This window comes from Labrus bergylta, chromosome 14 (assembly GCF_963930695.1).
Source record: "Labrus bergylta chromosome 14, fLabBer1.1, whole genome shotgun sequence".
Taxonomy (NCBI): Eukaryota; Metazoa; Chordata; class Actinopteri; order Labriformes; family Labridae; genus Labrus; species Labrus bergylta.
This window is the reverse complement of record NC_089208.1, coordinates 5,513,354-5,529,718: the sequence shown is the minus strand read 5'-3', so window position 1 is coordinate 5,529,718 and position 16,365 is coordinate 5,513,354. Positions and strand designations below refer to the sequence as shown.

Genomic DNA, 16,365 nt, shown 5'->3' with positions numbered 1-16,365 from the left:
TACATTTATACTTCTACTTTAAAAAGGTCATAAATAGGAAAAATAAATAGTTAAAAGAACAATATTTTGGAGCAAATTTCCAAGCTTATTAAAAAAATCGGCTTATTTATTAAAAATGATGAAACAGCTCAAGCATGACGAGAGAAAGTCAAATTTAAAAACTACTTAAATGTTCATTTACAACCTTATTTTCTTTAAGGTTTTTGCTGAAAACTCAAAAAAAGTAAAAAGTAAAAAGTATAAAAAAAATGCCCTGCTCTCCTTTTAACTAACGCACATACAGTGAGTTATCTCAGGTGGTGGTAATAATACATCATCTTGTCATCTATCAAGCACTGTAAGGATGACACTCCTCGGCCTATTTGTATAGACACACACACGCGCAGGCACACACGCACACACACACTCACACACACGCACGCTGTAAATTGCAGTAACCCCATTGTTGTTTTATGCAAACAGTCTGAAGCTGGATAGGACGCACTGAGCCTCATGCAAATCAGCCTATCAGGCAGCAGAGGATGCACTGCAGAGGTGAGCGTTTCTCCACTTAGGAAAATGCTGATGAGCAGCTGTGGATTTCTGAAACTTTTTATCCCAACACTAACTTCATTTTGAAAAACCAAGGAGAAGGAGAGCAGCTTGAGCAACACTTACTTATTAGTCTGAGGTGAGTCAATCCTCCTTTAAAAGTCCTTTAAACTACTTTCTAGTATCTTATTTTTTTTATTTGAGCTGGACTTTACTTGGAGTTTATGTTCTTCCTGTGGGAGCTGGTAGTGTTTCCTGGCTTTGCTTATGAATATTATAACTAGGGATCACACAGGAGTGAGTACAGTCTGTGTGGTGCTGTGCAGGGGAGGGCGCATTAGAATAAACTAAGTTCATTTTCCTGGGTGGCCTGAGTGCTTCATTGTCCTGGCATAGTTACAATCCTGTAGGAAAATCAGCTATATTTATCATTACAGATATTAAGATGAGCGCAGACACGGTGGAGCAGTCGGACGCTCAAGCTGATCAGGCAGGTAAGAAGATTTCACCTTCCTAAAGGCGCAGACATCATGTCATTACACTGACACGATCAACACAAACAAGAGTCTGGATGCTCTTCTCTTTGTAGTGTCACCGCTGGTGCTGCAAAGTCTTATTTATATTTTTGAAATAGTGGATTCTCTCAGTTTTACTCAATATTGTGTCAGTTTCAACATCCTGCGTTTTTTAAAATGTTAATTATATCAAATCAATTCAAGTCAACGTTTTTCAAAGCCCAAATATGAGAAGGCAAAGGGCCAGTCATTAATTATTTTAGAAATATTAGAAAATAAAAAAGTCCAAATTGAGATTTATAATTTATTAGGCATGTGTGAAGCATTGGAAATATTTCATAATATAATATAATATATAGATATATAGAGATATAGATATATATTTATGTACACACAAAAGTACACATATTCACACAAAGATGTTAACATACGGTAACTCTTTGGTTTTACTTTTAGGTGATTGTTAAATGATCTTTGTTGTGTGTGTGTGTGTGTGTGTGTGGGGGGGGGGGGGGGGGGGGGGGTGTAACATAGAGTTTTAGGAGCATTTGTTGCCTACATTATTTTAATAAACAGAAAGCATTTATCCCCCAAATAATCCTAAGAATGGTCATTATGATGCCAAATGTTGCCAAACAAGCAGCCGTTTTCATCTGCTTTTTGGAGGTAGCTGTGTGGGTCTCCGTTTGTGTGTGTGTGTGTGTGTGTGTGTGTGTGTGTGTGTGTGTGTGTGTGTGTGTGTGTGTGTGTGGATATTGTGGCAGTTGGTTACTAGACCAGGATGCCCCCGAGGCTGTTTGCAGAGAAAAGGTGCCTGCCTTGGGGGAATGAGGACGACAACCAGCAACAAAACAAAAAACCAGGAACCAGAAAAAGTGGAACTTTTATTCAGACAATAGTTTGAGAGAAGTGAGCAGAAATGCTTTCATGAAAGTGCTTTCCAGAAATGCTATCACTTTTGTTCCAAGTGCCAAAGTTGAATTTTCTAAACTACACTTTTATTTTGAAAATATTTCATCTGTAGGTCTTATCAACAATGAAAGAAAGACAGACTATTCTCATTTGTTTCCTGTTGCGTCTTTCCCTGCAAATAGTATAGTGTCTTTTTATCTTTCTCTGAGATATAGACCTCAAAGAATACTTTTTTTGAAGACACAAACCTGAACAAATAGAGCAAGAAACTTCTTGTATGGGACGATACCACCAAAGAGAGTGCCATTTTTTTGTGAATCATTTGAAATAACAGCAGGAAGGCAGCAGGAGATGTGCTGAGGGAACATGTTGAACCTGTAGTGAACGATCTGTGTTAACATTTTGGAGGTAAATCTACATGCTACCTGTTTACAGTGAAAATGTTTTCAATGCACAATACCATGGGTCGTCTGGTTGGGTGGTAGGCCTAAAATGTGCACACTAAAGACTATGGTTTGGATCCATGACCCAGTGTGAGGTTGAGTTTGGGGAACACAAGCATTCATTAACAAAAAGTCAGGGAAAGTTCAGAGGTAAGTGTTCAAAATGATGAAGTTTGAATTAATAGCTTATAGTATTTAGCCACTTGTACGTTTAAAGTGCTGCAAATACCTGAACATAACCCAAAACAAATGAATCACGCTAATGTTGCTTTGAGGAAATGTTGTAGATAAAAACACGTTTTGTTGACATAATCTGTATTTTTTGCAACTTTACGTCTATTGCCATCACATCACACATCAAAACACATTTTCTGTCAAAACTTTAGAAGATCGGGTTGTTTGTTGATATTTCCGTCTGATGTCTGACAGCAAGTATACACAATTATGTCCTTTTTTTGCAGTCTTGACGACTTTTTATAACTGGTTATCTTGAGAATCATGAGACAATACAGTTCAATAAATAGTTTCACACTTCAGCCTCAGTACACATTCATTAAACCAAAGTGTGTTTGCTCTGATGCTTCTGAATCATTAACTCTTAATTATGACTTACATACCTAAATATGGTCTGTGATAGAACAAAGAGAGTTTAGAAACCATGCAGGGTTAATATTAAGGGTTTTAAATTTAATTTGAAAGGTCTAAATCCAACTTTGAATTTAAAATTTGCTGGGATTTTGCAGGATTTGAGTATGTGGTGTGTATTTAAAGTGGAGGAGACACAACTGAAGTACACTTAAAGAAGTCATTATATATGTGTATAAAACCAGCAGAGCATCAGGGAATGTTTTGGAGCGAATGTTTTTGTTGTTCAGTCAAATCTTCATGTTTCTGTGTGGCTCTGACGTTATTTAAAAGTATCAAAAGCAAACAAATGAGCCACAATGTTACACTGGATGACAAGTTCCAATGAACTGACACATGGGGATTATTATGAGTCAGATCAACATACATCCTCATTCTGCCTTGACTCACTAATCTCAATATCTGGCTGCAGTATGAATGAGAAGGTCCGACTGATATCCACAAACAGCGTCGAGGAATCAGAGAGTTAAGAGAAACAGACTTTAAAGCCTTCTCACTTTTGCTCTTTTCAATAAGAATATCCCAGAATAACACTTGATACTTAAGCTTTCGATGAAGTTAATCATAAAATACTGTTTGTTAAACTGACTAAAAAAGGAGTGCAAAATCACAATGTGAAAGTTGGCTTACTGGTATGTCCAGCTGACGAAGCAGGGAAAGATGACAGTTGATGAGAATGGAAATGAAATATGCACAAGCAGGCATCCTTTAGTTTGTGTTTGATTGTTATGAAGACGTCAGTTTAAAGCGTTTTGTACACCTGAGCTGACTTTATACTCACCAAGCTGTCATAAGAAACCTTGTGTATAAATGTATTTGCTGATTTCTCCGAGAATGAAATTATCTTTGTCCGTGGTAAGTGAACTGTAAATTAATTGTAGATAAATCAATCAATCAATCAATTTTTATTTGCATAGCGTCAACTCATAACAAGTGTTATCTCGAGACACTTTACAAAAAGCAGGTAAAAGACCTTACTCATTGCTGATAAATGAATTGTCCTGTCCGACATCAGATACAGAACCAGTCTTTACCGGTGACAGATTTGGAGACCTTTGTATTCCTCTTTTTAGATTTGAGTTATATTTATAAATTTATATTTTGTGTATAAACTGTATATGACTGGCATTGCCACATTTCAGATTTTGGTTTCTGTTGCGCTAGTGTCGATAATATCTTGTTGGTGAAACAGAAATGTATTTTAATTTCTTGTATTTCCAACAGCACTGTATATTAACAATTATAATATTAGGAAACAGCATTTCATAGGATTGAGATACACATTTAGCATTTTTTTTTGACAGTGTTTGCTTTAAGGACTAACGGACGGACTAAACTTTGGGACAACAGGTTATAATGGAGAGTTTTTGCAGTGCTGTGATGGACTCTTTGGTCATTGTTTGCACAGTGTGTGTGTGCGTGGACAGAGCCCAAACACCGGCTTCCTGCGCTCTGAGCTGATTTGCATGTCTTGGTCATTTCCATACTGGTAGTTGGGCTGTGAAGCTGGTTGTGCTGGGGGGCAGTGACACAGTTTAGGGAGGGGGTGAGGTGAGGGCAAAGAGGAGTTGAGAGGGAGTGTAGGTATTTATGTGTGTTTTGTGTGTATGTAGGGGGGAGTTATAGGTGTATTTGCATTATGTGACTACAGCAGCTCACTGCCACACACACACACACACACACACACACACACACACACACACACACACACTCCCAAAAGGCCCAATTTGACATTCAAATGATGTGAGCTTATCCAGCACACCTTTGAACTCTTCTGCTTCTCTAGACCTCTCCCTCTCCTACAGTGTCCTTTTGTACACAAGATCTTCCTACATATGTTGTTTGATTCATAAAACTTAAAGATGAAATAATTTATTAATCTAGTAGGTCAAAGACACGTTTTCCCAAGGGGCCAAAACATTGCATCAAATCATATCGTATTCAGGAACATGGACAACATGAAGAACACAATCCCTCACAGTGGTGTTGTTTTTCATCCACTAATAAATCACAATTAATTACAAATTTTGTAACAAGAGATCTAATTATTCAAGTCAAAAAAGTCAGCCTTCATAAAGCTCTTCATGGTCCAACTTTGAAATTAAGTCAAAGAAATGTCTTTCGCTTCAGCCGCTCCACAAATAGAGGTCGATGCTCCAGGAGAAGGACTTCAGACGTTAAAAATATAATTCCTTCTCTCAAGGACAATCCAAAAAAAGTACTGGAGCGCATGAATCACTTAAGGACAATTTGCACCAATTAAATTTGCCCAAAGTGATTTGTATGCTCCAGTACTTTCTTTGGATTCTGCCTGAGAGAAGGAGTCCATTCACTCACTGAATTAAAGTCATTGCATCTTTAAAAAGGGAAATATTTGGTGGTTAAATGATAATCATCACTTGTTTCATACTACAATCTGTAAATGACATATTACAAGTACACATGTATCATATGCAAACAGATTTGTTTTGATCTGTATGTGATTTGTTCTGTGTGTCACTATAAAGTCCTGAGTGTCTCGACGAGCCCTGACGACGTTTTTTAAAAATCTCTTTCTCTCCTCTGATATTTAGAGCACAACGGGATCGACTTCAATCGACAGGTGAGCCACAGAGTTCTTCCTAACTTCCCTTGCTGCGTTCAGATTCCTGTGTCGGAGAACGTAACGACTGAAGTGTCTGTCATCAGAAGGCGTTCAGTGGTTTTGTGTAACATGCTGTGTAACACTTTCCCTGTTTGTTCAGACGCAGTCATGTTTGTATTCAGCGAGGCGTGAGAACGTGCTTCCGTGTACACACTTAGATGATGTCTTAAAAAGTGCAACCATGGGATCAAATTCAGTTCTGAGTCTGTCACACAAACATGAGGCACTTTTACCCATGTTGCTACGGCGTCCTCTAAATCTACATCCACTTGATATTAAAGGTGTTAATCTAGATTTCTGTTTTCATCAACAATTCTTAGAAAATGAACAAAAACCAACTGAGTTTGAGTTTCTGCGTCCAAACATCAGACTCCTTTCTTCTCAGTCCCAATCAAGTTGACTTCCAGTTAGTGCTTAAACCGGCTGCTAACTATAGTTACTCAAACAGATGTCTGTACAGCATTTCTAGGGTTAGGGACTACTTTAATGCACATTTGGCTCTTTAGAAGAGTAATCACAAACCTTTAGGATGCCTCTGGTCTGACTACCAAACCAGAGAGGGAGATGTTCCTTCAGTTAAATACACTCTAAAGGCCGGATATCCTAAAACAGTACAGCAAAGATAAAGGCTCAGTTATTTCCTCAAAATGCTGGACATCAAGTTTTTAGTAAATGGTGCTCTAATGTGACTTCATTGTGAATTTTTACTGGACTTTTTCCACCTGCTGATTAAACACACACCTGATGCTTTAGTGCGTATCAACAGGAGCAGAGCTGTGAGTGTCTATCATAATGAAGTAATATGATATACTCATTGCTGTGACTCCTTTATGTGCTTTTAACGGCCTCCTATGAGCTCTAGGGTCACAGAAGAAGCAGACGTATCAGACTGTGGATTCTCAGAGAATACTTGTCAGTAGGGTGAATTCACTGTTGTTTTTTTGGATTATAAGAAAGAAAGAAAAACAGATTATCACAAGACGCCGTGTACCCTTTTTGTCAGTCCTAATTATGAAGCTCAGTTGGAATATAAACAGCCCAGAGCCATGTGAATGGTGCTGAACCTCTTCCCAGGACAAAAGCTTCAACCGACTCTTCCACGGCTAACATCCTCAGGATAAACTACCTGCTCTTCCCACAGATGTCAATAATGACTGCCATCTCTATGGAAGCACCTCAAATAGTTTGAAGCTATTTGAATACTTCTCTAAACACTCTTTTTGGCAGGGAGGCACATCTCTTTCAGTGCTCGCGTTTTCAGGAAGTGTCATGTCTTTCAGGGGGTGAGGGGTTGGTGTGTGAGGGGGGGTTGATATTTGCATACTGGCTTGCCCGAGGCTATGGAGAGAGTCTATCACTCTTTGTATCATGTTTAGTGACCAAACTGGTCCTGGAGCGAGTGTGTGTGAGTCTATATATGTGTGTGTACTGTCTTTGAGCACAGCACATACAGACATGTGAACCCATTTAGCCCTTAAATTATGTAAACAGAAGTTTTTTTGTTCAGCTTTATAAACTAACACCTTTTTGACATGTTAATCTCTGGTTCTGTTTTCTTAGATTAAGACCGAGGATATCAACGATTTACATCATTCAGCCGCCACGCTGAAGACATGTCCCCTCACACAGAGCTCTCCGATGCCGGGAGGTCAGCTAACAGGGGTGAGACGTAGAAATGAACCATGCCTCGCTGAATGTCTTTGGGTTATTTTGCATGTTTGAGTGTACACATGACTTTCATCCGGGACTGGGTTTCACCGAGATGATCCCAGTAAAGAAATGAAAGTAGAAGTAGGACGATGGAAACGTTATCTGCTGTAAATAACAAGTTCATAAGAGAGCAGAGCCAGCGATAACACTTGTATGGTGCCGCCTGTTTCTCTATAAGAGCTGTGACAAGTCAAGTTTTTTAATTACAACATAATCCCGATGATGTCATAGTGATGTCATCAGAGTTTTTTTTTAAGCGTTGGCTCTGAAACTACACATTTATGTTCAGTTATGAGCTGCACGTGTGTAATTTGTAAGATGTTGACATTTTACAGGCAGGTTAGGTTTAATTAAAGACAGTTAATTGTGTTGCATCATGGGAAATGTAGGATCCACCATTCTAGTGGTTTGGCCTCTTTAAGGGACTGAAAGGGAATTTGACTCTTGAATTTGTTTCACATCATATAAAATTTTAAGAGATTGAAACAAACCCTGCTTGATATGAGAAAAATATGGAACTTGGGATAACAATCAATATTAGCTGTAACAAACAGTTTTTATGCCTACACAATGCAACATGCAAAATGTTTCTGCTCAATCCTAAATATAGGGTTAGGGTTAGAAAAACAAAAGAACATTTTTTCACCTCTAAATCAGCGCCAGGTATCTGAGGAAAAGCAGCTTGAGCTTCAACTAACTGCATCAAAAGAGCTTTATAAAGCTTTTTAAAAGAGTTTATTTTGACAAATTCAGACTTTTGAAATCTCTTTTAAAGCCAATGCTGATATCCCAGTAACAACAAAATAGTGATTAAATGCTCAGCTCGAAAGACTTCTGCACATTCTTGCTCTCTTCTATCAATTGCGATCTTTACTGTGTGTGTTTTCTGCAAGATTTCTAGAAAAAAAAACTTTCCTTTGACATTTGGCCCTTTTGACAGTGGTGTATAATAATCATCAAATATTCACAACTATTAATTCATTATAGAATATTGATTTTAATAGGAGAAAATGTAAACAATTAGCTTCTGCTATGTGGTGTCGTAGAATAATAATGTTTGCTGAAGTGGAAATATTAATGTAGAGGGCTTAACCAGTGTGAATGTACTGTCCTCCTCTGCAGGGTGTATATACACATGACAATCTCTAAAAAACCCAAACCTGGGGTTGTTGTTTTTCTTCCAGGAGCTCACCTCTCTCCACACCATGCAGCAGCTGGTTCTGATGCCACCGTCCCACCTGTCGTCCTCCTCCCCCTTCCTGCTGTCCCAGAGCCCCACCAGCCACCAAGGTCCTTAAAAACGTTGATACAGTAAAACAGTAAATCCACACAGCAGGGATGAGGCCTGTCTTGAACAGTCAGGGGGGAAGAGGGCCTTATTTTCAGGGATAAGTATCATTAAGGGTAGCAGCAACATGTATAGCAGTGATCTAATTTGAAGCTTTTTTAAAGGCTGACTGACCCACTTTTTGGTAAAAATAAGCAAAACCTTTCTTTGTCCCTGTTTAGCATAAAAACTGGAAAAAGTGGGAAACAGTTAGCTTGCCTTTGTCGGTAGCATGTTTAAATCTTACTGACAAACCCGGGATATTTTGTGTTTAATTTAAAAAAAAAAAAGATGAAGTGAATGATTTGAATAAATCAGTAAAACATAAATGTAAGATGTTAACTTATTTTTTTCTACTTGCAGCCCTTCTGCAGCAGAACCTGTTGTCACTCCAGGGTCAGGGTCAAACCAGTCTCCTCCAGCACCAGCCTGGACTGGCTCTGACTCCACAGGTAAATCCACAACACTGGCCTGACACAGCATACAGCATAGTGCAACACCAATATCACAGTAACAAAACTCATTTTTATCCTGCTGCTGTTCCTCATATTATTGCCATTAACACACAGGTAGGGGTGAAGTCTTACGCAGATGCAAACAATGAGATTTTCCAGTCGTTATTAAAGTTGAGTTGAAGGTTTATTGTCGTGACTTAATGGAGATATGAGAACATAACACATATTATTTTCATTGAAGCGTAGCCAGTAGAATGAACGAATTGTAGTTGTTCTGCATGCTCGTCTGAAACATGATTGCCGGTCTGGTGAGAACTGTCTGTGCCAACGATAAACACAAAATGACATTTTCCTCCATATATGTTAGTGGATCAAAAACAGACATTAAAGATGGTGAATGTTGGATCCACATTAAACAGGTCAACAGAAACAAATCAAATGTGAAGTGCCCTCGTTCACAGCTTGTTTCTACTGCTGCCAAAAGCTCAAATATTTATTGATTCTTAAATTACTCTAAACTAATTTTTAAAGAAAAAGCAAGACTCCTAAAAGTGCATTAAATACTGTGCACTCATAGGAAACCTTTATTGCCAGTTTTGAAATTCAGCCTTTTGTGTTGCCTTAGTGCAGCTATCTTGAAGTGTATGGTTTGTCCATTGTCAGCACAGACCAAACGATCAGCAGTAAAACAAAATCTAAATATCTTTAAAGGAAAAAAACGTGTTTTATTTTTTTGTGTCTGTACCCATTTCAAATCTGTCCTGAAACCTGTTTTTTTTTTTTTTTTTAATGACCCAGGTTATGAGTCGCTCTGGTCTGGCAGGACCGTCTATGGAGAACCACATGGACATGTCCCACCTGCAGATGCCCAAACACATGTCAGTCCCACCGCAGGATGAACCCAGTGATCTGGAAGACCTGGAGCAGTTTGCAAAAGCATTCAAACAGAGACGCATCAAGCTGGGCTTCACTCAGGTAATGAGAAGGGAAAATCCTGATCAGGCATATGAAACAAGAAATGATAAAAACTTATTTAAAAGAGAAACAAAGGCAAGACGTTGGAAATGGGATGATTACAACGGTTTGCCGTGTTTACATTTTTCCAGTAGCCCCCCTACTTGTATGTGAGAAAAGCTGAGCCCCCCTGGACCCACATGAAAAAAAAAAGTGATACATTGCTTTCTAAAAATGAACATACATTTTTATTGTTTCATTAATAAATCCTATTGGAATACAACTACACACTTGTTCTTAAAAAAAAAATGCAGTTGTAAACAATATTAGTTCATAATTTAATTAATATGAAAAAATCTAGTTTTGACAACTTCAGTGCAGACAGAGACCTGAGTGCTCAGACACCTCCACTGAGGGGGGGCAGGACCCCAGGTTGGGAACTAATACAATAGACAAAGTTACCAGTCGTAATTAAAGACTCGAACAGAATTAAACAATATCACAAAATTATCTTTAACAATAAGCCCGTGCTCTAATGGTTTACAGTAAAAAGATTATATTTAGGGGCTTATTTATTTATAAGACTAAAATGACACTCACAAAAAGGATTTGGATTCTTTTTGGCAAAAAAAAATAAAGTTTTATGTATTCATTAAATCTGAGATTTTTGCTTTAAAGAGCGATAAAGCTCATGTATTTTTGTGTGTGTTTTATAACAGGGAGATGTGGGCCTTGCCATGGGAAAACTGTACGGGAATGACTTCAGCCAGACTACAATTTCTCGCTTCGAGGCTCTCAACCTCAGCTTCAAAAACATGTGCAAGCTCAAACCTCTGCTGGAAAAATGGCTGAGCGACGCAGGTAATTTCCAGGGACATATGAGGACATCTACTTCAAAATGCAGACATTTCAGTGTCTTACTTTCAGGATTAATTTGCTGTTCAAAAAGAGATGATGAATATCTGTGTCATATTTGTTTCTTCAACAGAGAACTCCCCCTCTGACTCGATGAGCAACACCAGCTCTCTGCCTCCCCTGATCGAGGGCTACGGGCGCAAACGGAAAAAGAGGACAAGCATTGAAACAAACATCAAGATGACTTTGGAGAAACGTTTCCTTGATGTAAGTTGAACACTGAATAGATATCGTACAGGTTTTTCTAAACAGCAGTGAGCGACATAATGTCAAGTTCATGTCCATTGCTTAATGATGAATGAACATGAAAATGTATAAATAAAATAGAACATGACGACATCCTATAATATTTGAATGGTTGCCAAGCAGATAGATAGATAAAGAAGATATAATTATAAACTTGTTTTCATTTTTTCAGAACCCCAAGCCGAACTCGGAGGAGATCACCCTGATCTCAGAGCAGCTGTCCATGGAGAAGGAGGTGGTCCGGGTTTGGTTCTGTAATCGGCGTCAGAAGGAGAAGAGGATCTACTGCCCCGTGTCCAGTTTATCGGTGAAGTCACACAGCTATAACTCCAGAATGGTTAGCTGTCTAAAAGATAAATCTCTTTCATGTAGAAACACATGGGACTTTGAGTTTTTTTAAAGTGAGGCAGGTGCATTTCACTAAGCAGGGGTCAGGAGTGGTTAGCCTAGCTTAGCACAAAGATTGGAGGCAGGAGGAAACTTGGCTTTGTCCACATAAACATCTAATTCTCCCTCAACAAATCCATTTTTTTATATTTGTCCAATTCTACACCAACCAAAACATACAAAAGATGGATTTTGGTTTCAATAGATGATTTGTGCCATGGCTCTTTGAATAACAACAGTCGAAAAAAACGTGCAACAGCAGTGTGATTACTCCAGTGTGGGAACTTCGTTTGCCAACATAATAGATACAATCAGATATATTGAACGTAACAGGAGTTGATTGGAGTACTTCTTAACTTTTGGAGCTCATTGCAACACTAAATAAAGTTTCCCCAACACAGCTGACCTCATCCTTACTCCAGCTCTATTCTCACAAACATGCCAGTTGATTTGGATTTTATCACCACTCACAGACACAAAGCTCAAAGTTCAGCAAAGGTTTCAGAACACAAGAGAAGTCCTCCATGATCACTCAAATATTTGTTTATCACGGTAGTACATGAAAACCCCGACCTTGAGGCATTGAGCACCCCTCAGGCGAATGAAATAGATAAATGTAGACTCTAATTAATCATTTAATGTTGATTTAAGATGTTCCTGTTGACATTGATTGACACACATTTTTCTCTTGATCATTTGTTTGTCAGAGGACAGTGGAAGAAAACACACAGCAGCTCCTGTTGGCTTTGTGATGTACTGCTGAACATGGAGCGTCTTAATTAGAGAGCAGATATGTTTTACACTTCTGATTTTAAGTTATCTTCCACCTTTTCACATTTTTTCAGGCGTCAGCTTCAAGATCCTACAGTCCTCTGGCTTCAGGTGGAGGCAAGTACTGTTTCTACACACACCTTTCATAACGAGCTGTTTATTATAATCTTATTATTTATCTATTTTTAAAAAAAGGTACAGTGCACATTTATGAACATAAACATGTAAATATGCAAGATTGTATCCATAGGATAATTTCCATCTGTAGTACCTTGGCAGGTTGGTGGTTCTCGTGTATACAAATGTAGCCTACATATAACCACAATGACAAGCAAAAACCAAACATACACTGTACATTAGTTCACAGAGACACATAAATGCAAGCATAAAAAGCTGATGTGTAATGTTCAAATCAAACGAGGATGAAGTGACCTTCAGAGTGCTCAAAGTGCTGCTATGGGCAGTAAAGTGCCCCAGTATTAAAGTGCAGAAGTGCAGGAGTATTGCACATGATTATTAGGTTCTGATGTAAACTGCACATTTGCCCTGGAGCCTGCACCTTTAAAGTGCTAGTGTGATTGCACAAAGCCGTATTATATTCATAATATTGGCCCGTTTTGAGAATTGGTCTACACTTTGCTGTTGTGCTCGTTTCCTCCTTATTTTGACAGTTTATTCTACAACATAAGTGAATTCATGTAACTTCCCTAAACATCGACTTCTGCATTTGTGTGAACATTTATTCATGTTTTGACCTTTTCCTTGCAGTTTCATCAAATTCATCTCCAAATAGTGTAAGCCGTGGAGCGTCTCCTAACAGCCTGTCTGCAGCCTCAGTGTCATTAGCGTCTCACGTCAACCCAGCTTCCTACAGCACATCGGGGTAGGAAAACATTTTCACTCAACACCCTCTGCCAGTCTGCTCTTCTTACAAAACCTTAAAGATATCAACACATGGAATCATTGAGCCACGAAAAGCAGATTTGTACTAACACATTTCTGATGTGATATCTCAATATTTTCTACACATGTGGTGTCTGAAATTGCAAAAGCATTACATTTATTGTATTGTATTGTATGATTTTCTGTCCTGTCTAATAACACTGTTTAATTTACCCATGTTTAGAAGCACATTTCATGGACAGTGTAGAAGTTGTATTGTGTTGGAAATTATACAATGAAGCGAATGAGCAAATCAACCAAATATGGAATGACATTTCTCAGCGAACTTTGTTTTCAACAGCAATAGAAATAAATATGACTGGACAATAAAAAAATAAAAAATAAAAATAAATAAAATAAAATAAAAATAAATAAAATAAAATAAAATAAAATAAAATAAAATAAAATAAAATAAAATAAAATAAAATAAAATAAAATAAAATAAAATAAATTAATATGACTGGACTTGACATAAAGCCATTGATAGTGTTTTAGTAGATATGCATATCAGCTTTCATGCTGAGACGTTGATGCTATCAAAGATTTACCAGCATACTCTTGGGCCAGTTCTGCCCATGCTAACAAAATAAACCTCAGTGCTCAGCGGGTTAAGTTCATATCTTGTGTATTGAGCCAGAAGACAAAGTTTGAGTGTAAAATGACAGCTTTATAGGAGGCTATGTGCCTAACATTTCCAAGCTAGTTCAATAACTGTTGATCGTCTCATCTAAATCTTGGCAAGACACAAAACAAGTCCCAGGATGTTTACTATTTCTGTAAACAGGTTATCATAAATGACTGCATAGAAAACATTTCTGTCACTTATGTAATCTATCTCTCCTCTGGTTTTGTAGGTCCTGGTACCGGGCATGGAATCCTGCCACCTACCATCACTGAGACACTTGAACTGTATCATATCAAGCCTTTGAAGCTTTTTTTTATGTTTGTTTGAGAAGGATGCCCACTTACACCCCAAGATGTGACGGAGTAACACAACGTTCCCTGTTATGAACAAGGTCACCACCTACACGCTTTAAACCTTAAAGAGACGTACAAAAACATAACAGCAGCACAAGCAGACGACTGCGACACACTGCTGTAAACACAGACGCTCATACACGAGACCAAACGGCCTCGAGCTGTTTGATTTGTGGTCATGTGACTCTTTACACAAAACATGAAGAACAGACAGAAAAACACAGACATTATTCACACAGGTGGGAATGTTAAAGCATGTTTACCGTTTGGTTTTTATAAAAGTTGAGGTTGAAATAACCTGTTTGAATGTTGAAGGAGTTAGGTTTAGATTCACTCATTGGTGTGCCAAGCTGTTCTTAACGCCACGTTTATGCTTAGTTGTGTACTGCTAGCCTGTCTAAATAAATAAGCAGTCCAAACACTTAATAAATCTTTAATCTGAACATTCATGACTGGTGCAAAAAGTACCTTATTTTATCTTCAAAGCATAAATCTTCAGGTGTAAAAACATTTATAACTTTATAGAATCATCAGTCATTTTCCTGATGGTCTTGTTTGCTTTTGTAAGTCATATAGAGACGACAATGTACATTTGAGCTTGTTTCATTACCAGCTAAAAGCTCCTAAAAGGAGCTTAAGTTAAAATTGTCAAATTAGTCCAATGTGTATACGTAGCATTCTACTTTTTCTGATGCTTTCAAGAATACTAGTTTGGAGCTCCCACTTTCAATGACCATCATTAGAGTATAAACTTAACTGCTGTTCTGAAAGGAGAAACAGAAAGATGGGAACCCTGCTGTCATACACTTCTCCCGTCAACACAACACTACAGTGTGGTCACAATGTTTCTCTAAGAATATCTGGGTTTTTGTACAAATTTATTGTCTTGATTGGAGGAATTGTAAAGATGTGGATTAAAGTGCTTATTTTCAGGGAGACTCTGGTCTTAGGAAAGAATCAAGTGTCACAGCATTATGCATCCTAAAAATGAAAAAACTTGTTTAGTGAATAGTGGAAGAAGAGAATAGAGATAGGTGTTATGTCCACTTTGCACATAGCAACATTTGAGACTGCAGTGACAGTAAAAATAACAGAATATCTCCTTTTCCTCTCCTGTGATTGTGAAGAGATGAGAGCAAATGTCGATCTCTACTAGTCCCAACCAGAGCTGATGATGGAAACTATCTTTTGTTCACTTTTCTCCTGATGGTTCCTGATAAAGATTAGATGTCAGAATACTTTGAAAAGTTTGTTTGTCATTGGACCTTTTATTTAAATCTGTTTTTTTTTTATCCATTGTATATTTTATGTACCGTAATTTCAGACGTTTGCAGTGGTACCAAAGTCTTTCGTTCTAAGGTGTTACAGCAGGTACTTCTTAATGTTAATGACTTTTTACTGATGTCATTAAAGCTGAAAGTGACTTCATCCTCTAAGGGAATTGTTCTTTATTCTTTATTTTATTAGCTGTCATTAATCAGAGGATGGCCATGTGTGTTATGGGTTTACTGTGTTTTAATGTATCATTATGCAACACATTGCAGGGGGTCTGATTGATCTCGGCAAGTGGGTAAAATGTTTTATTCTCACTAGTGAAGGAGAGACGTCTACCGGGAAAACTCAGGGGGGAGGGGGGGGGGCTTGTTGCATTTAAAGAGACACACACACCAAAACGGAGCATTCTGAGAGAGCTGGTTTCTACAAGGTCACAAACCTCCTCTGGTGCTTGATTCATGTTAAATTTTGACCAAAGCACAGCACAGATGTTTCATTTAGACCACATGGGGACTGTTTGAAAATATGGAAAAGGGGGTATATGTCCTCTTTAAAAACAGAAACAGAAAACACACTGACATGTTGGTAGGATGAGCTGGGGATCAAAGCTCCAACCCTGTGATTATCGGCTGACCCTCAGGACCTCCTGTAACTCTGCCAACATAGATAACTTTCTTTACAACCATAGAGTCCAAAAAATATCCACCCTGGTGAC

At 38.1% G+C, this 16,365-nt stretch overlaps 1 protein-coding gene across 2 annotated transcripts; it reads left to right on the top strand.

Moving 5' to 3' along the window:
• Positions 1–529: 529 nt before the first annotated feature.
• On the top strand, positions 530–15,811 carry pou2f3 (POU class 2 homeobox 3). Of its 2 annotated transcripts, none has more exons than XM_020640547.3 (13): positions 530–670; positions 969–1,025; positions 5,620–5,648; positions 7,251–7,352; positions 8,585–8,690; positions 9,091–9,179; positions 9,981–10,157; positions 10,856–10,997; positions 11,125–11,258; positions 11,470–11,604; positions 12,530–12,572; positions 13,224–13,338; positions 14,252–15,811. In XM_020640547.3, exons 2-13 carry the CDS (start codon positions 977–979, stop codon positions 14,292–14,294), a joined length of 1,164 nt encoding a protein of 387 aa, XP_020496203.2. In that variant the 5' UTR covers positions 530–670; positions 969–976; the 3' UTR covers positions 14,295–15,811. The 2 variants fall into 2 exon arrangements, with proteins under 2 accessions (XP_020496203.2, XP_020496202.2); XM_020640546.3 differs by having other exon boundaries at positions 11,470–11,634.
• Positions 15,812–16,365: the final 554 nt, after the last annotated feature.